A 21703-nucleotide genomic window follows, 5' to 3' on the forward strand; every position below is an offset into this window, starting at 1 on the left:
TCTAATGGTCCATATCTACACGAATATTATCTGTCTTGATGGTGATTCATATGAATGATGATGATTCAGTCATATGACTTTCACAGACCAATGCATTACTGTGAAGATGTGAAGAAGCTATTACAATAGGAAATCATAAAACTCCTGAATGGCAGATAAACGCAGTGGTGCATTGTCCTCAACTCTCGACTGCAAAGAAGCTGATGTTTTCATCACGCATATTATCTCACATCATTTGTTTTGTACAATTATACTCTAAGACATGTAAAAATCATTCTTTCAGAACCATAAAACCTTCCTTGAATCATAGTAAATCACTCGGAAAAGGAAGCCACAAAGATGAACAGGCATCCATGTGAACCATTAAAACCAGACAGGGTGGAAGATGTTGAACAGACTTTTCAATCTGATCTCTACCTGCCTTCTGACAAAAAATCCCTCCTTCCATGCTATTTCACATTTAAGAGCCACACTTTTTTTCTTATCTCAGCTGCTATAGATTTATGCCAATACAAACTACAAAATTGGAAGTTGAACAGTACAAGCAGAGATGACGAATTGACAATCATGCATGTCCACATTTTACAGGCCTCCTGGAGCGTTCCTGTTAAAACATTACAACTGTGAGTCGCAGCTTGAAAGAAAAAAGAAAAATCCCTCCAACGGGCAGAGCATTTGCAGCCTGCAGGTATGGATTCCCCAGGTGGACTTGCAGACAGCTATATACTGAGGCGAATAGAACAGGGGTGTTTGCTTTTAGTGAATCCACTCAGGAAGCCCAGGGCAGGCCGTGGTGGGGCAACTTTAAAGCTGCCAATTAAGCATTTAAGAGAGCTTTTCAGACATCTGGCTTTACTCCCATGCTGAGAACCTTGTGGATTTTGTCCTCTGTCTTTTGCAGCAGTTCAATGCAGAAAAAATGACATTTTCACTTTGATGCCAGGGACATTTCTGCTATGTTGAGTCATCAAATGTTTTTTTTTTTACATTTTTACTTATTTAGCTGCTGCTTTCAACTAACCCTAACCCTAACCCTAACCTGAGACAGGATACAGCCGTGACACTTTAGAGATTAAGGGCCTTGCTCAATGGCCCAATCTCCACCTTCTGACTGGTCCCTGTGCCTTTACCATTACACTATCACTGTCTGGTGACCAGGTCCAGCATGCTAATACACTTCTCAGAAATCAAACAGCAATTTTATTGTAATTTTATCTTCGTTCTTTTTCTCCAAAATTTGGTAAATGCCAATTCCAAGTCACAAACTTGCTATCCCCAAATGCATGACAACTACCTACTGGGATAGATAAGGGTCAGCACATGATTGAAAAATTCATTCATTCATTCATTCATTCATTCATTCATTCATTCATTCATTCTTACTACCTGTTTTACCCATGGTTAAGGAGGACCATAGACTGTGCCAGGAAAACTGAAAATTAGGCAGTAAGATACTGGCGGGATGCCAGTTTATCACAGGACACCATATACACACATTCAGAAACTCATTCACCACTAGGGGCAATCTTGAGTAGCCAATTTGGGTTGGAGCAAAACACAGAACCTGGAGAAATCCATGTAAGCGTGGGGAGAATTCCACATAGACAGTAACCGGAGCTCCAGGATCGAACTGGGGACCCTGGCGCTGTGAGGTGGAAATGCTCCCTAGTGTGCCTTGAGGAACGTACTGTGCTTTAATTTTTGCCTAGGGTTTATACCTCTGGTGTAGTGGCGCGGGACGCTCGGTTGCATTCGCTGTCACTGGAACTGCTCTCGCTGTCAGAGTCAGACTCAGAGCTGCTTTCTGATTCGCTGGAACTCCCAGAAGCCCCACTGGAGTGGCCACCTGGATCACTGCTTCGTGGTGTGGGCCCTGGAAGGCTGCAAACACACATACAAATGAGCAGAGAATTATTCAGATGTTGTACCATTAAATACAAAAGTCTACAAATGGGAGCTGGTAGGAATGTTATTTTCTAGAGACGTAAAATCTCTGCATCGTACGCTCGACGATTTTATCCGTGTGAACGTAAAGAAGCAATCTAGCATAAATATTCAGTTTTCTAAGGTCAATAATGGCAAGAGCTTATGAAAATATCTTACAAAATCAACTTCTGTAATACATGCAGCATATGTTAAACATGCGTCAAGCTGTTGCTAAGGTCCAGCAAACCAAGAAGCTATTAGAGAATGCATGATTTATGTCTGAAAAAGAGAAGAAGACATGGGCAGCTTGCTCCCCCACCTACTCAGTTATTATTCTATATCATCTGACTATTCTCCAGTGCTGCTCGCCATTATTTATCACTTCATGAAAGACTGGAGATCTCTAATCCAATAAAATTCTGCATCTCAACATGTCCTCGGCCTCTGGCGCCTGTGATTGCTTTACACAGGAGTTAAATGTGCTGGAGGGAGGCAAATTAAATCCCTTCCCAAAGGTCAGATTGGGCTTCTTTATTGTCAACACTTTGTTAGTGATTATATTGTGACAGAGAGATGCATCATCTCTTGCTGGGCCAATATTGCTTTGGTCTGAGGGAAAATGAAGTATATTTGGTAAAATAAGTGCTCTACAATGAAGAAGAGCTAGAGGGAGAGCATATTTTAGTCATTGCTTTGGGTCTGGGGTGTGGTTTGAGACCGTAGTTAACTCAGGAGACCAGAGAGCTTGGCAGTGTGCAGTGATGGCATCATTTTGTATCTGCCTGTGCATGTTTTACCCCTATGTTTTGTGAGAGATGGGCAAGAGAGACCCACGTTTCTGATCAAGCTGTAATATGTTAGCAGATTGTGTCAGCCAAAGCACTGCCAATGCTGGAGGCGACCAAGAAGACAGGCAAATATCTCCAGAGGATTGTCCCACAGAGCAAAGGCAGGAGGCCTAGGAATTATTTTCAAAAGGCAGAAACACTACAGAGAAGTGCTAGAAAAACACATTTTCAAAAATGTGTTTCACAAAAAAAAAGCCCCACAGTGACCAATTGTTACTTAACTACTGATACATCTAGAAGAAGCCTAAAAATTTTTATCTTTACATATGCCAGCTTGTTAGAGCAGAGAGGGTTAAGGGCCTGGCTCAAGGACCCAAAGGTCACAGTTAGGCAACACTAGGGCTTGATCTAGCAACCCTCTGGGCACCGAACCACAGCATTAACCATTGAGCCACCAGTGAAAACAGTCAACTGCATTAAAAATGTATACATAAGATAAATAACGAGCTTAAATTTCTAAAAATCTAATCTCCTGAGCTTTGTTTGATGCCGCTGTAAAATCCCCAATAAATGCACTCCTGTGATAGCAGCACAATAAGAAAATTCTGTATTAATGCCAGGTTTTAACATTGTTAATTATAAATTAAGTAATGGATTGAACACTGGATTTGATCACATTGTGTTTGTCACTGTCGTCTAAAAGAAAAAAGCCACTCTAGGGCATATCTTACAGTGATTTTATCATGATTAAGGAGATTTTAAGCAATCAGCTTATGTAGATGCATGAAAAAATTACTGTAGCACACACCCTCAAGTGGCTGATTTCTTTTTTTATCTTATGACAATGCTTTAAATATATATTTAAGAAACCTCTGGTAAGCACCGTGTGTGAAGCGACACGGGGTGTTTTGTGAAAAACCCAGCCATTGCTGGCTGTGGCAACAACGGGATTCAACCTCACGATCTCCAGATGCTATTCGTTCAATTCATTTTTGCCTTAATGGGGTTGACCTTTGGCTAACAGCTGATGACAAGCCGGGAGAATTATGGGAACAATGCCTGCCAGCTTTGTCACTTGGTATTGAGGATACCATTGTTCACCTTGACCTTGAGTGCTGACCTCCGCCCCACATGCTTTCTAGCTGTCGAGCTCACACACTTTCCACTGACAGAATTACAAGAAGAAAACATATCGGATTATGTCATTCCAACGATCCCCAAGCACATCCCCCTTAACAAACACATGCTATTGAGCGGATATCATTCACGCAATTCCCTGATGTACTAACAAAATGTTAGTTTTGATTAGTCAAAAAGGAAAGTACATCTATATAAATGCCAAGTACCGCATCATTTGATATAATAGACTCGTTTGATCTGATGTTGTTTCTGACCTCTGTGCAATAACGTCAAAATGAACTGATCTTATTACGTGTTCTGTGCAAATGTGCTGTCTCTCCTTCAAAGTCTAGTCATCCTGCCAAGGCATTCTGTTCTAATGCACTCAATCTGTCCTGACTGACGTGGTGTATGAACCATTAATCAACAGCATACGCAGCAGATCTGCAGTGCATATAGTGTAACAAGTAAATAAAGTAGCATCATTCATAATTACAGCACAAAAACAGCATGAAGTGCTAGAAATAGAACTGCAGGACAAAGGAAGTGTTCAGGCATTGAGTTGTCTACACACGCACATGCACACGCAGACACACACACGTGCACACGCACACACACACACACACACATTCAGTAATTTAAAAATGCTCAAACTCTCAAAACTAGGTTTGATTGAAGATGACATTTGAAACTTTTTTTTTGACAAAAGATCTAGTCATAAGTTGATAGAACATTAGGAAAATAAAACATCCAGTGTTACAAGACAAAACAACTGGACTGACCAGACAAAACAACTGAACGACCAGACAAAACAACTGAACGACCAGACAAAACAACTGAACGACCACACAAAACAAACGAACGACCAGACAAAACAACTGAACGACCAGAGAAAATGACTGAACTGACCAGTCAAAACAACTGAGCGACCAGACAAAACAACTGAATGACCAGACAAAACAATAGAATGACCAGACAAAATAACTGATCATCCAGACAAAACAAATGAGCGACCAGACAAAACAACTGAGCGACCAGACAAAACAACTGAGCGACCAGACAAAACAACTGAGCGACCAGACAAAACAACTGAATGACCAGACAAAGCAACTGAACAATCAAACAAAACAATAGAATGACCAGACAAAATAACTGATCATCCAGACAAAATAACTGAACGACCAGGCAAAACAACTGAACTGAAAAGACAAAACAATAGAATGACCAGACAAACCAACTGAATGACCAGACAATATTGATCAACGACCAGACAAAACAACTGAGCGTACAAAAAAATTGCCTAAAATGACCAGAAAAAACAACTGAACAACCAGACAAAACAACTGAATGACCAGACAAAGCAACTGAACGCCAGACAAAATGACTGAATGACCAGACAAAACAAATGAGCGACCAGACAAAACAACTGAGCGACCAGACAAAACAACTGAGCGACCAGACAAAACAACTGAATGACCAGACAAAGCAACTGAACAATCAAACAAAACAATAGAATGACCAGACAAAATAACTGATCATCCAGACAAAATAACTGAACGACCAGGCAAAACAACTGAACTGAAAAGACAAAACAATAGAATGACCAGACAATATTGATCAACGACCAGACAAAACAACTGAGCGTACAAAAAATTGCCTAAAATGACCAGAAAAAACAACTGAACAACCAGACAAAACAACTGAATGACCATACAAAACAACTGAACTGACTAGACAAAACAACTGAAGGCCTAGATGAAACAATAGAATGACCAGACAAAACAACTGAACAACCAGACAAAACCACTGAACTGGCCAGACAAAACAAATGAACAGCCAGACAAAACAAATGAACTGAACATAATATAATAAAATATTGCCAGCTAGATAAATGCATAAATACAGAAAGAAACAACTGCATCATTTATAAATAAGAGATAACTCAGCCATAGGTCTTATCCTTTTCCAAAAAAAAAGTGTCTGGGGTAACACATTGTGTTTTTGTACCCTTGAACAAAAGTCAGCAAGTTCTTGGCTAACGTTGGCTATGAGTGGTGTTTTCACATCCACACATAAAACGTCTTTATTTCCTCTCGACATATTTAAGAGTTTCAACCCACAAAATCATTCAAGTCATTTTCATGCATAAATCTGAACTCTGTGACACTCGGCATTCAGAGTTCTACAGCAACAGAAACATCAATGCAAAGATGATAACATACAAGCATAGCTTCACAACCCCAAACACTCAGCACTTGAATAATTCATGGTAAAACATACACACTTCCAGACACACACACACACACACACAAACACACACACACACACACACACACAAATCTACTAGGCGTAATAACGTCTGAATGCTGTCAAAGCACTTATTAACTTTAAGTAAGCAGGAAAGCTGCGAAATTATGCTGCTGCTCATCAGATTTTCTTCCTTTAAAACACCCCGCTGCTCAGAATGCACTGATGTAGTCACTGCACAAACCAAATGATTCCAAGCATTCAATAAAATCTCTGATAAATAAATAATGCGCTGGCATTAGAACTATTTATTGCATAAATATTCATCGTTTCAGGAATGAAGCAATTTTACAGGATAGCTCCTATCGAAAGAGGAGAGACAGATAAGACTAAGGGTGGGAAATATGGCAAAAAAATATCATATCACAATAGTGGAAGACATCATGCTGATACACTGTAGTATACAATACATCAGAATGTATAGAGCTTTTTCTAGCAAAGTGCCGACAGCGGCTAGAATAGGTCCAGGATTTAAATTCCATGACAAAAAGGAGCTATAAAATGTCACTGAAATCTGACTAATCTATTTAGAATAAGATGTATTAATATTAATAATTACTAAACAAATAATAAATGATTAAATAAATAAAGAGGAAATTGTATCACTCCTCCACAAAGGAGCAAAATACTTCATATTATTATTATTATTATTATTATTATTATTATTATTCATTTATTTTTTCCCTTTATCGCTCCCCCCTTTCTTTCTTTCTTTCTTTCTTTCTTTCTTTCTTTCTTTCTTTCTTGCCTAAATTTCATGACAAAAAAGGAGTTATAAAATATCACTGACATAGTATAATATGTATTAAATAAATAAATAAATAAATAAATAAATAAATAAATAAATAAATAAATAGGAAATTGTATCAATTTTCCACAAAGGAGCAAAAATACTTAATACTTAAGTATTATTATTATTATTATTATTATTATTATTATTATTATTATTATTGCCCCTCCAAGAAATAATCAACAGTCAAAGCACTCAAAAATACACCAACAGGGCAGTTTTCATCCACCCCCTCCACCCCCAGCCAAACACACACCTCACCAACCCCCACCCCCCAAAAATAAAAGCGCTTAATGAATCAATCTATAAATGAATCTGGAATGATTAACACTCGTGTAGGTGCTTTGAACTCTCTGAGCACCTCAACTCATCTCATCTTGCTTTTACTGCTTTAGCGCTGCAGCTCTCTTGTTTTCTGTCAAGGCCAGTCTAGAATATTTTGAGTTCATTAACGTGATCCAACATTAGCCAACTACAGACTACAGCTACCATCAATTCAGCCGAATATATTAAATCTTTGGCTGAAAACGTTCGAAGGGCATTTAAAAAAAAAAAAATGAAATTTTGACTCAGAAAACAAATTAACCCTAATACAAAATGTCATATCTTCATCAACAGATCATATCCAGATGATATTGATGGTAGTGATAATTAGAAAGTGAGTAAAAATCCTGCACTCAGACGTCTTCAAATAGTTTCAGCAGCAACAAATGCGCAGGAAAATGTGGAAGGCTGTCATGATTTCTATTAGAGACATTAGAAAAGCCAATTGAAATTCAAAGGATCCATTCAAAACATTTTGTAGTGTAGATGGAGATGAAATGATACAAATACAGATGCTGAAACCTTGAGTATCAGTTAATACTGAGACTTATCTAGTTATTCTTTTTCTTTAATAAGCACTGAGCTTTAACATGATATTTTTTAACTGGTGCACGAAAAATATTAGAAAAATAAAACTGTCAGGTGGCTGAGATGGTTTTCATTCTTTTCTTGTTCGTTCGTTTGTTCCTTCCTTTTTCTTTCTTTCTTGGCCTACATTCTTTCATCCATCCATCCGTTTCTTTCTTTCTTTCTTTCTTTCTTTCTTTCTTTCTTTCTTTCTTCCTTCCTTCCTTCCATCCATCCATCCATACAATTCTTTTCCTTCCTTCCTGTCTTTCTTTCTCCTTCCTTCCTTCCTTCCTTCCTTCCTTCCTTCCTCTTTCTTGGCCTACTTCCTTCCTTCCTTCCTTCCTTCCTTCCTTCCTTCCTTCCTATTTCTTTCTTTATTGGCCTACATTCTTCCTTCCTTTCGTCCATTTCTCTTTCTTTCTTTCTTTCTTTCTTTCTTTCTTTCTTTCTTTCTTTCTTTCTTTCTTTCTTTCTTTCTGTCTCTCTTTCTCTCTCTCTCTCTCTCTCTCTCTCTCTCTTACACACACACACACACACACACACACACACTCCCTCTCTTCCTTCTTTCCTTCCTTTTCAGTGTTGGCATATCTGCTGTTGAATTGACAGCTTGAGAATCCTACTTGCATTGACTCTTGACTTTCCTCCCCTATATACACTGATACTATAATCTCAGATCAATGCGCCTGAAAGCTGTGAATGAGGAGGTGTGAAAGCCCCGAGGCCTGAGCTTGGAAAAATAAGGATGAGTCCAAGCAGCCAGAAGAGCACCGGCGTCAGGGAGTAAGCACTCAGTTAGAGAGAGTCGTTAAATCTGAGCTCATCCAGATATTCAGTCGAGCGGGAGGGCTTTAGGGTCCCTGTCGATTCAGAAATACGGGCGAAGGCCTCCTGCCGAACTCGGCTGGCTCATTCCGTATTTGTTTGCAGCTTCTAATTATTTAAACATCTTTCAGAGACAAGGTGCCTCAGGCGACCCTGAGCGGCCTCGCATTAGCATTCGGCTATCTTCTACCACCTCTCCTATCCAAGGGCAGAGCTGAAGTCTGGAGTCTTTTTTCCCCTTTCTCCCAGTCTACCCTTCAGTGAAGTTTAATACTTAATTATAGATGAATGAATTCTTCAGTCGTCTCAGCAGGCTGAGACCCGGGCAGAAGCTCAGAAGTCTACGTTTGATTCAATTCCCTTCTGACAGACCAGTCTGGTTTGACACACTTCCAGCCTGGACAGTAAAGCAGCCAGACCTCTACATTGTACAACACTGGTGTTTCCGTGAGCCTTGAATTTCTGATGAATTCGTGAGTTAGCATGAGAATGCATAAAAATGAAATGATAAAGAAAAGTCACTTGTGCTTGTTTAGCGAATGTCTGGCCACACTGTGTACGTATTTATGTCTCGAAAGAAAGGAAGACAGCGTGAGATGAAATGAGAGAGAGAGAGAGAGAGAGAGAGAGACAGATCGAGACTATGCTGGAGGGGTGTCATCTATAATTTAGCTGTCCTCACTCAGCGTGGCACTTTATTAAATGATCTTCAGCATGCGCCGTACTACATTATTTTTATAAATCACCCTAAAGAATAACATCTCCAAAATGATCACCGCAGCTTTCCTCGGTCCCTAAATCTATTACAGCCTTTAATTGATTAAATCGTCAGCCCTTTTTCACTTTCTTAGCGTAGCAGTCGCTGCTAGGGTCGCCACTGTAGAAAGGAAAAAATCCCACTTTTCACACCGAGCCCATTTCAGAATGGAGCGAGTTAAACAAGACACTTTTAACCTACATTTCAGAGAAGAAGAAGAAGAAGAAGAAGAAGAAGAAAGCCTGTCGTTCACAAAAAAGGCAAAAAATAAATAAATGTAAAAAATGGTATCAGACAGTCGGATCTTTGAGCGTGTCAGAAATGTGATACATGAGCAGCATGAATTATACAGAGAAAAAAAGAAATAAGGAGGAAGCGTAAAAATTATGTATTGCATTCATTAATAAGAAGCATCTGTGTGAGTGTAGTTAGTTGTGTAAGATTATTCAATATGAGACAGTTTCCTTTAGTTCTCTTTAATAGTACACTGGCATTTCGATATCGACTTATCAGGCATTTTACAATCACTTGCATCAGTCACAAGTCTGATATAAAATGAGTCAGGACTCTGTTGGCTTTCCTTCTGTTCGGATACACATAGTTGAAGATAAACACCTTCATACTTTAGCCTCAAGCATTTGGGGCGTCTCAGAGAGCAGACATGGGTTTGATATCAGCATTGCTAAATTTCTGTGGTGTAAGAGGAATAAAACACTCCGGAACACGACGTTATTGGAAACTAATCAACTTTGTATTGGTTGTACTAACTCCGTTTAACTCCACATCACACCCATCCAGTCATTCATTATTCTCCTGTTACTTCACGTTCCTTCACTTATTCTACACGCTCACTACAAAGCTAAAAGACGCATATTTTTTTTGCTGCTTTTCTGTTTCCTGAGAGTCTGCTTTCATACGAGCTTCAGATTAACCACCGCTGTGGAGTGTAACAGGACCAAGACATTCAATACTGAAACACAGACATAACTAAAACAGACAATTTTGGGATTTAAGAGTTATAGATATAAAGTAAATATATGAACTTAGAAACGTTTCTGATTGAAGGAAAGCTTAGCATAGGGTGATGGTTTACAGTAAAGTTTATATAATACGTGTTTTTTTTATTTTTTATCGTATAGATGGCGGGAAGACACAAGATTCGACAACCAACTGTCTGTACAACCAATTCTCTAGGTCGTAATTAGGACAAGAATTAGGAACGTACCGATATGTGGAAACAAAAAAGTCAAGCACAAAGCTGATATAACTCTCATGCTAGCACAATAACTCTCCTTGCAGGTAAACAGCTCGAGAAATGCTAGCTAGAGTCAAATGAAAAATGTATATATATTTTTGCGACGTTAAGACCAAACAATTAATCTCATAGCTGGAACATTTCTGACTTTATTTTGAAATGTATTAAAAAATATATAATTATTATGCCTATATGGTTTCCCAGGACCTCATAGCAATCAGCTAGCTACACTATATTGCCAAAAGTATTCACTCACCTGCCTTGACTCGCATATGAACTTAAGTGACATCCCATTCCTAATCCATAGGGTTCAATATGACGTCGGTCCACCCTTTGCAGCTATAACAGCTTCAACTCTTCTGGGAAGGCTGTCCACAAGGTTTAGGAGTGTGTTTATGGGAATTTTTGACCATTCTTCCAGAAGCGCATTTGTGAGGTCACACACTGATGTTGGACGAGAAGGCCTGGCTCTCAGTCTCCGCTCTAATTCATCCCAAAGGTGTTCTGTCGGGTTGAGGTCAGGACTCTGTGCAGGCCAGTCAAGTTCATCCACACCAGACTCTGTCATCCATGTCTTTATGGACCTTACTTGGTCCATACTGGTGCACAGTCATGTTGGAAGAGGAAGGGGCCAGCTCCAAACTGTTCCCACAAAGTTGGGAGCATGGAATTGTCCAAAATGTCTTGGTATGCTGAAGCATTCAGAGTTCCTTTCACTGGAACTAAGGGGCCAAGCCCAGCTCCTGAAAAACAACCCCACACCATAATCCCCCCTCCACCAAACTTTACACTTGGCACAATGCAGTCAGACAAGTACCGTTCTCCTGGCAACCGCCAAACCCAGACTCGTCCATCAGATTGCCAGATGGAGAAGCGTGATTGGTCACTCCAGAGAACGCATCTCCACTGCTCTAGAGTCCAGTGGCGGCGTGCTTTACACCACTGCATCCGACGCTTTGCATTGCACTTGGTGATGTATGGCTTGGATGCAGCTGCTCGGCCATGGAAACCCATTCCATGAAGCTCTCTGCGCACTGTTCTTGAGCTAATCTGAAGGCCACATGAAGTTTGGAGGTCTGTAGTGATTGTCTCTGCAGAAATTTGGCGACCTCTTCGCACTATGTGCCTCAGCATCCGCTGACCCCGCTCCGTCAGTTTACGTGGCCTACCACTTCGTGGCTGAGTTGCTGTCGTTCCCAAACACTTCCACGTTCTTATAATACAGCTGACAGTTGACTGTGGAATATTTAGGAGCGAGGAAATTTCACGACTGGATTTGTTGCACAGGTGGCATCCTATCACAGTTCCACGCTGGAATTCACTGAGCTCCTGAGAGCGACCCATTCTTTCACAAATGTTTGTAAAAACAGTCTGCATGCCTAGGTGCTTGATTTTATACACCTGTGGCCATGGAAGTGATTGAAACACCTGATTCTGATTATTTGGATGGGTGAGCGAATACTTTTGGCAATATAGTGTAACTAGCGTTCCCGGATGCTACTACATTACGTTAGCTACCGTTCAGGCAACCAAAACATTTGAGTGGAGAATGGGCTGGAGAAAACCAAAAAATGTCCATACTTATTTAAATTCATAATGCTTAAAAGGAAATGAGATGGCGATATGTTAAGAAACACAGACACCACTAAGATGAATAATAGAGCAATGCTATTTTACAATAACTGTTTCAAAAAAAGTTAACAACCCCAACCCCCCCTCCCTTTTTTAATAAGCGTTAATTGGTTAACAGCATGACTCAAATGGGTTTAAAATCCTCCAAAGCGTTTAAATGTCAGTGCATTGCATGATATCACAACGTCTCCAGATGTACTTTTATCTCAATTGCAGGCTCTAGTAGACATATCAGCTTTCTCCGACAGAACGGGATCCGTGCCATTGCACAGGGTGGCACACAATCCCAGCCCTAGCGCTGGCTCATCTTCAACCGATTTGGAAAAACGAGCGAAAACAAAATTCCACTGGCTTTGAACGTTTTTTTTTTTTTTTTCCCCATGCCACAAGGGCTAAATGAAAGCCAATGGTCATGAATAGAGCCAACAAAGAGCAAAATGTCAAAGTTAATATGAGACTCGAGGCTATAAATTAAGCATATATGCAGTTATGAGGTTCTTCTGTCACACGCTTGCCAGCTATAACAGAATGGAGCGAACTTATGACCCTCCTGGGCTTTTCATCGTGGTTGAAGAAGCAAATCTCCACCTCGCTTCATTTTAGATGGAGTCTTACAGTGATATGTGTGTGTGTGTGTGTGTGCGTGACTTACTTGCCACATGTGTTAACACTTCAGCCCTGCTCTGGAGGGTTTTTGTTTTAATTTTGGTTCAGGAAAAAATGTAGATGTTACATTCTATAATGTAGCACTAAAGATTGAAAGTACAGTAAAACCTCGGCATATGAATTTAATTTGTTATGGAGGTCGAGTCCTTAAGGTGAAAATTCGTATTGCGATACGAATTTTCTTACGAGAAATAATGTAAAAGCAGATCATCTGTTCCAGCCACCTAAAAATATTTATATTTATACATAAAAATCAATTTCCAAAGGTCCAAGGATCCTTCCAGGAAGTCGTGCCACCAAGTTTGGACTAAAAATAGAACAGACCACCAATCTGTCAACAAAAAACGCCTGAAAGATCGTAGGTATCGTAGGTTGAATCTTTCGAAACAGCTTTCTCTGACTGAAAAAAAAATCATAAACACATTGAAAAAACAGTTGAAAACGGTTGGCTTCGCTTGGATTACCACTGACGTAGACGAGTTTTGAACGGTTCCCCGACGTACACGCAACTTAGCCGGCATTCAGTTCGGTTCGTTCGTATGGTGAAAATGATTATACGCTCATGCAAATTATATGTCGTATGCCGAGGTTCCACTGTATAAAGCAATAAGTAAAAAATGACTTCATAAGAAAATAATCAACAGTAGGGATGTGTGATTCACCCAGCATGAAATAGATACTGTTATCACCCCATGGTTGATTATTTTCCAATAAAATAAACTCGTCCTGAGTTGTGTTATTCCACTCATATCACATATCACATCATATCCTTATCATTTTATGCACGTTTAATGATTTGGAACATCCGCAAAGCAATTGTTGCCGCTTACACTATAGCAGCTGTACTTAGACCAGCCTCTTATTGTCTGTATCGTGATGCAACAAGACAAAAACAAACAAACAAACAAAAAAACATAGCTGCTATCATGTTACCACAAAACTACAACCTCTGTCGGAAAAACTTGACATTTTATTTGTTACATCCTGAATCAGCTTTTAATATAAATATTTCCTCCATCAATATTTTCTTAGACCAGCCTCTTATTGTCCATATCGTGAAGCAACAAGACAAAAACAAACAAACAAACAAACAAACAAGCAAAAAAGTAGCTGTTTTCATGTTACCAAGAAACTGCCGGAAAAACTTGACATTTTATTTGTTACATCCTGAATTAGCTTCTAATATAAATATTTCCTCCCTCAATATTTTCTTTTTTTCCATCTCTTGAAGCAACAAGACCAAAACAAACAAATAAACAAAATAACATAGCTTGTTATGTAACCAAGACTCTTAATTTACAAAGCTCTGACACTGGAGACTCCTTCCAACAGGAATAAACAAACATCTCCTGACAGAAAACTTCACCATATAAACAATTCTACATGTTTCTTTAATTGGTTAAATCCTTGTAAATTTGTGGTCAATACAAAACATGATGCATGATTCATGAATCATGATTCATGAATCATGAAAATGAATCATTAAAATGAATCAACAATTTCTGACTAACCAGATTTGAGAAGCCAGCATTGCTGTGGTATAAAAAGCTTTCGCAAATAATTGAGCATACATATTTGTTTGGGAAAGAAAATATACATCATATATCATTTCACAGTCATGAGAGGGTGAGAAAAATGTTTGCAAACATCAAACTGTAAAGAAAAGTATCACCTTTCATAAGCGATACAACAACCATACTGTACATTTGCAGTTAAGCTAATTAATAAACATCTTATTCTAATGAAGAACATGGAGAAAGCAGACTCGGGAGAGCAGAAGGTATTACACTATTGCCTGATACTATTTGCCATAATGATGAGCAATTAGATCACATAAGCAGTCTGATCTAATTCGCTGCTGCCTTCGAGAGACAAAATGGCACTGTTCACATAGTAAACAACTCATTAATATGGTGAAGGCTTTCAGATTGTGTTTTTCTCCCTCTGGATGTTACAAACACAGTCCCTAAACTCAGGCTGGGGTAATTTTTCATTGTGTACGCACGTGTGGGTCTCTGTGTTTTTGCGATTAAGGAAAGGGGGGGGGGCTTTATAAATGAGAGAGAGAGAGAGAGAGTCAGAGTAATAGATTTTGACTGAAGAAAAACCATAAATGAATTAAGATGCAAACAAAGCTACATGCATTAAGCACAGAGTCTGACTATGATAAATACCGGAAAGCCCTTAGCTCCTGAAAATGTGGAACTCTGGCCAAGAGAGATTAAAAGAACCATTAAGAACGATGCGTAATAATATTCCTTTAATTACGCAAATCAGCTGTTGACAATAAGCACATTTCACCTCTGAAAATATTTTAGTACAGCTCGATTGGATGCGAGCGGATAACAGAAGGAAGGTGTGATCCTCGTGAGAATGTGTGTGTTTGTGTGTGTGGCCGAGGCTTCATCTAAGGTAGGGTGAATTCGTGGGAGCAAATATGAACTGAAACAATGCCCCACTCTCAGAGGAAAAGGGTTCTATTGTGCACTTCATATCCGAAACCTTTAAAAAAATTCTGTATAGAATGCTTCTTAAGGGTTAAATCTACAGGGTTCTTCAGGTAGCATGTGAAAAGGTTCTATTATGGGTTCATTTATTCATCATTTGCATCATGTATTAGTATAATGATGATAAATATAAGAAAAAGCCTATATTGTCACATAGAAATTTGGAAGTTGGGGTCAGTAATGATGCAGTACCCATGAAGCAGAGAGGATTAAGGGCCTTGCTCAGGGGCCCAACAGTCACAGCTTGGCAGTGCTGGGGCTTTAACTCCAACCTTCCAATCAACAACCCAGAGCCTTAACCACTCGAGCCACCACTGCTCGAGTATCTGCCCTGAGCTGACTGTGTGATATCATTTGTTTATGACCTCATCTATGACTTCATCTATGACCGTGATACACTGTGATTTGGCCTGGACAATCACGTCCCTAGCCCAGACACTCTGTAAATGATATCTTTTGACGTCTTTTGTTTATCAATAGATAACACCGAACACTTCAAATTTCTTCTGTCTAAATACACCCTGTTGAGAGAATGCAAAAATGATTTTACAATGAATAATTTGTACAATTACAAAATATAGCAGATGAATTTATACTCTTTGTGCCCAAAGGATTCGTTGTTGCCAGTACAGAACCTTTTTGGAGCTAACTTTCTTCATCCTAGGGATCTAAAATGAATCTTTTTTGAATGCAGGTTGTTTAAGGAAGAAAACACTTGGAAATATAGGAAATTAATCAACTGCAGTATCATATGGAGGTCCTGTAACAACCCTCTGAAGTGGATTATTTTTCTGTAAAAGTATTTTTCCAGAAGAATTTGCAAATGAACTTGGTGTTGTATTAATAAAACAAACAACACACTTACATTTTTTATCCATTTATATTTATGATAATGTTGTAGAAATTCTATAAAATAAGCTAGTTCTAATAAAAGGTTTTGTTATTTTTTATTTTTATCCATTTATATGTACGATAATGTTGTAGAAATTCTACAAAATGAGATAGTTCTAATTAGAAGTTTTGTTATTTTTATTTTTATACATTTATATGTACAATAATTTTGTAGAAAGTCTATGAAATAAGCTAAATCTAATAATAAATTTTGTCATTTTTATTTTTTATCCATTTATATGTACGATAATGTAGAAATGCTATAAAATGAGCTAGTTTGTTATTTTTATTTTTATTCATTTATTTTTACAACAATGTTGTAGAAATTCTATAAAATAAGCTAGTTCTAATATGTTTGTTATTTTTATTTTTATTCATTTATTTTTTACAATAATGTTGAAATTCTATAAAATGAGCTAGTTCTAATAATAAGTTTTATTTTTATTTTTTTATCCATTTACGTTTATAATAATATTGAAGAAATTCTATAAAATTAGCTAGTTCTAGTAATGTTTTGTTATTTTTATTTTTATCCATTTATATTTATGATAATGTTGTAGAAATGCTATAAAATGAGCTAGTTCTAATAATTAATTATTTAATTTAAATTCTTATTTTTTGTCCATTATTTTTTACGATAATGTCAAATTCTATAAAATAAGCTAGTTCTAATAAGTTTTGTTATTTATATTTTTATTCATTTATTTTTTACAATAATGTTGTCGAAATTCTATAAAATGAGCTAGTTCTAGTAATGGTTAATGGTTCTAGTAATATGTTTATGGGGAAATATGACTGACCTGTGGTAGCTGTTACTATAGAAACAGTAAGCTATTAAATTAAAGATGTTGACGTAAACCTTGCAGATGGAGCTACTGCTTTCTGACCAATCAGAGTGAAGCAGTCAGTGTTGTGATATAATGATTTGCTTCGTTACACATCAACCACCCACATGACATCACCTTTTGTTACCAAGCGTGTACCAGAGTGACCTTTAGCCCCACGCCAACTTAGCCACAAATGCTAATCCACCCACTAGAGACATACACACACACACACACACGCACAGCTCTGTAGTTCATCTGGGAGCAGCAGAGGCCCAAATGCTGACACATTTGTTCTAAGCGCTGCTGAAAATCTAATGAAGCAGCAATTTGCACATGGTTCCTCACGGGCTCGCTGCATCCAGCTTTATATAAAAAGACCTCTGGCACGCGGGCAGGACTTTATCCCATTTACATGCTCTTTCAAACCAAATGAAATCCCTTCACTTTAGTTTTAATATCATTAGCAACAGTAAAGCGGCAGTTGATACAGTATAAAGCTGAGACATGCTAATAGAGCCGTCACAATTACACATAATCACCTAATCACTATCATTTCAGCTGATCGTGATTAAACAGACAATTCCAAAATCATATGTTTTCATCTTCATGTATGTAATCATTCAGGCAGAGCTTCAGAAAACGATTATTTATTTATTCATCATTTCATCTGTCAACTCTGTAACTGTTATATTTAATGTTTAATTCAATCCATCCATCCATCCACTCAGTGTCATCCCTTCATTTATTAATTAATTCATTTAATCATTCATTCATTCATTTCTTCATCCATTCCATGTCATTCATCTTTTCGTCCATCCATCCACTTAGTGTCATCCTTACCTTCATTCATTCATTCATTCATTCATTCATTCATTCATTCATCCATCCATCCATCCATCCACTCTGTGTCATCCATCCATCCATCCTTTCATTCATTCATTCATTCATTCATTCATTCATTCATTCATTCATTCATCCACTCTGTGTCATCCATCCATCCATCCTTTCATTCATTCATTCATTCAATCATTCATTCATTCATCCACTCTGTGTCATCCATCCATCCATCCTTTCATTCATTCATTCATTTAATAATTTATTCATTCATCCATCCATCCATCCATACCCTCCCTCCCTCATTCAGTGTTATTCCTCCCCCTCCATTAATTAATTAATTAATTCATTCATCCAGTGTCATTCATTCATCCATCCACTCAGTGTCATCCCTGCCTCCCCCCATCATTCATTCATTCATTCATTCATTGTCATCCCTCCCCCTCCATTCATTCATTCAGCTCCACCTATCCATCCATCCATCCATCCATCCATCCATTTAGTGTCAACCCTACCTTCATTCATTCATTCATTCATTCATTCATTCATTCATTCATTCATTCAGTGTCATTCATTCATCCATCCATCCACTCAGTGTCATCCCTCCCTCCCCCCACATTCATTCATTCATTCATTCATTCATTCATTCAGTGTCATTCATTCAGCTCCATCCATCCACCCATCCATCCATCCACTTTGTGTCATCCCTACCTTCATTCATTGTCATCCCTCCCTCTCCATTCATTCATTCATTCATTCAGCTCCATCCATCCATCCACTTAGTGTCATCCCTGCCTCCCCCCATCATTCATTCATTCATTCATTCATTCATTCATTCATTCATTCATTCATTCATTTTCATCCCTCCCCCTACACTCATTCATTCAGCTCCACCCATCCATCCATCCATCCATCCACTTAGTGTCATCCCTACCTTCATTCATTCATGCATTCATTCAGCTCCATCCATCCATCCACTTAGTGTCATCCCTACATGCATGCATGCATTCATTCATTCATTCATTTGTCATCCACTTGACTTTTTTTGGTACATCTTAGATTGTTTATTCTTTGTCTATTTCACTTTTGTAAATTTATCCTCTAAACTGGATCATGTTTCATAATATTTTTTTCATAGTCTACGAGGCAGAAAAAGATTCCATTCCACCACCACAAAATCACGCATTTTTGGCCACAACAATCACAAACAACAACAACAACAACAACACCAACACTCTATGACATCCTGGAAGGACTAGTAAACTCATCTGGAGATGATGCAATGCCAGTCCAATGGAGAGAGGCTTAGTTATCTTTCGCTTCATTTAAATGAAAACATTACCTGTGATTAACTGCACTGTCTGTAGTCATCACTGGTTTTAGTGCAAAATATAAAAAAGCACAGCGAGCTTAATTGTATTATTAATGCCTGTATGGATAAAGCATCTGATCGTTCAGAGGAACAGATTTACAGAGTTGTTGTACACGGATCATAATTTCACAGCCTGTAAGAAATGACTAACCACTGCTCTATAGATTCCACCGACACAAACAGATATAAATACTGAATTTATTAATGCTTATGCATTGGACCTTCAGGTTACTGCAAGAAGCACATTTCCAAATCACCTCACAATCACCCCAGTCTAGGATAAAGAAAAAAAAATAGTGCTGTTCCTCACAAAACAAAGGGATTAAACCCAAGCGAAAATGAATCACCTGTACTTTTGGGCATTTCTGGCTCGTTTTGTGTTGTGGTGGAGAAAAGCAGGGCTGCTTAATGAAAAATTCATCCAGTAAAACTTGATGGGTGAGGACCGGGGAAAGAGAGTGTGTTTTGACAGCAGAGAGAGAGAACATAAATTGAAGGGGAGAGTGGATCCGCACTGAAAAACACATCAATAAATGAGTCGAAAATCTGGAGTGCATAGGGAGAGAGGAAGAGAGAGAGAGAGAGAGAGAGAGAGAGAGAGAGAGACAACTGTGAAAGAGAAAGAGAGGGGGAAAAAGAAAACAGAGAGATATGAGTCTAATTACTGCAACTGTGGACCAGCCGACATCACACTTTCCTCATCTGTGTGTGTGTGTGTGTGTCTCCAAGTATAGCTCTTTTTTTTAATATAAAAATGCCACAACTAAACAAAACTAAACAAGAAAACAACAAACAAACAAACAAACAAAAAAGAGAGACGAAAAGTTTCTTTGTGGTTATTGAAAGTAAACCTAGGTTTAGATTTAAGTGGAGCATTAATTAATGGTGTGTGAGAAAAAGTGTGTTAAAATATATCAGTGACGAGACACAAGCACACACAAAACAAAACAAAACAAAACAAAACAAAACAAAACAAAACAAAACAAAACAAAACAAAACAAAACAAAACAAAACAAAACAAAACAAAACAAAACAAAACAAAACAAAACAAAAGGCACCTGAAATAAGCCTTGACTTTCTGTGGGTAAGCACTGATAATTTGGTTATAATTTTCTGTGGCGTTTTTTCCCCCTGTTTATTTAAAAAGAAAAACAAACTAAAAGACCAAAGGATTTGCTTTTATATCGTTGGGGTTTCCGGGGTGTCTCAGACCAAACATTCGTCCATTCCAGACATAACCACATCCTCGAACAACCAAAGCAGTTACAAATGTAGACAAAACTGGTTTAGATGGTGTAATCATGTCGGGGTCACCATTTCGAGGCTGGAAAAACAACCGGTACACCAATCTGGCCAGGTCTGATGAGGACTTCCTGCAGTAACTCTAATGTATTCCATCTGACTAATGCGTCCGTCTCTAATTAATTTGATTGCGTGAGAGCGGGTCGGCTTTACCCTGCTGAATTTCTCTCTCCCTCACACAGCCTCCCCTCTGACCAGACACGGGGATGGAGGCAACAACACGGTAATGCTGCACTTATTACAATGCCACTGCGCATTAGCGCTAACATGGCTGACCCTGGCACCTGAGCCGTGGCAGTGGTGTGCCTCTAATCGCTAACGAAGCTCAATTATCCTCCGAGAAGCCATTGTGTCAGTGCATTCATTCAGTGCTAACGGTACCTTTTACGCGCCTAGCATCTGGACACTGTCCAAGGAGAATTAGACGCTAACCTGGCACAGTAATAATTGTAATGGCTAATGAACACTCTCCGGCGCTTCGAACACAGCCGTGAGCCTTGTGCTGTAATAAAATACAATCAAATATTTACTGTCTGCAGGCATGCAACATTGATTTCAATGGATGCGACGGAGAAAGCACAATAGCAAGGGGGAAAAAAAGGAAATGAGTCAGATTTACTACTGATAAACATGTACAGGTGTTTGTATGCGTGCATATGTGGCAGGACTTCGTTCTTTTTGGCTTTATAACAGCTGTAGAGCAGATCTTAAAGCTGCACCATCAAAGTTCCCCTACACATCTCGAGCTGCTGCCATTCGCTCCATCTCTAAGACTTCTCATCCTGGCAGTTTGATTGACAGTTGAAGAGGACACAGGAAGATTATGAGTGAGCTCAGTGCTTGGGAAAGTAGCGAGTGTTGGGAGCTGAGGAAAATCCCAGCCAAACTCGCTGAATATTGACAAGTTTGCAGCTATTAAGTATTTACAAACCCCTGCCAGTGCTTGAAGTTATTTGTCGAAGACAGATGGTGGAGGGTAAACAGTGTTGAGTAGGAGGAGTGAACCAGTGA

The 21703-nt window shown here is 38.6% G+C and overlaps 1 protein-coding gene across 1 annotated transcript in view; it reads right to left on the minus strand.

Annotated features, from left to right (window-relative positions):
• aff2 (AF4/FMR2 family, member 2) overlaps window positions 1-21703 on the minus strand; it is a 254016-nt gene that overhangs the window by 21950 nt on the left and 210363 nt on the right. The window contains exon 10 of the mRNA XM_058398044.1: window positions 1719-1881. Coding sequence (XP_058254027.1) covers window positions 1719-1881 — 163 coding nt within the window. The remainder of the gene's footprint in view (window positions 1-1718; window positions 1882-21703) is intronic.

The sequence above is a fragment of the Hemibagrus wyckioides genome, linkage group LG08 (genome assembly GCF_019097595.1).
Source record: "Hemibagrus wyckioides isolate EC202008001 linkage group LG08, SWU_Hwy_1.0, whole genome shotgun sequence".
In the NCBI taxonomy this organism is placed as follows: domain Eukaryota; kingdom Metazoa; phylum Chordata; class Actinopteri; order Siluriformes; family Bagridae; genus Hemibagrus; species Hemibagrus wyckioides.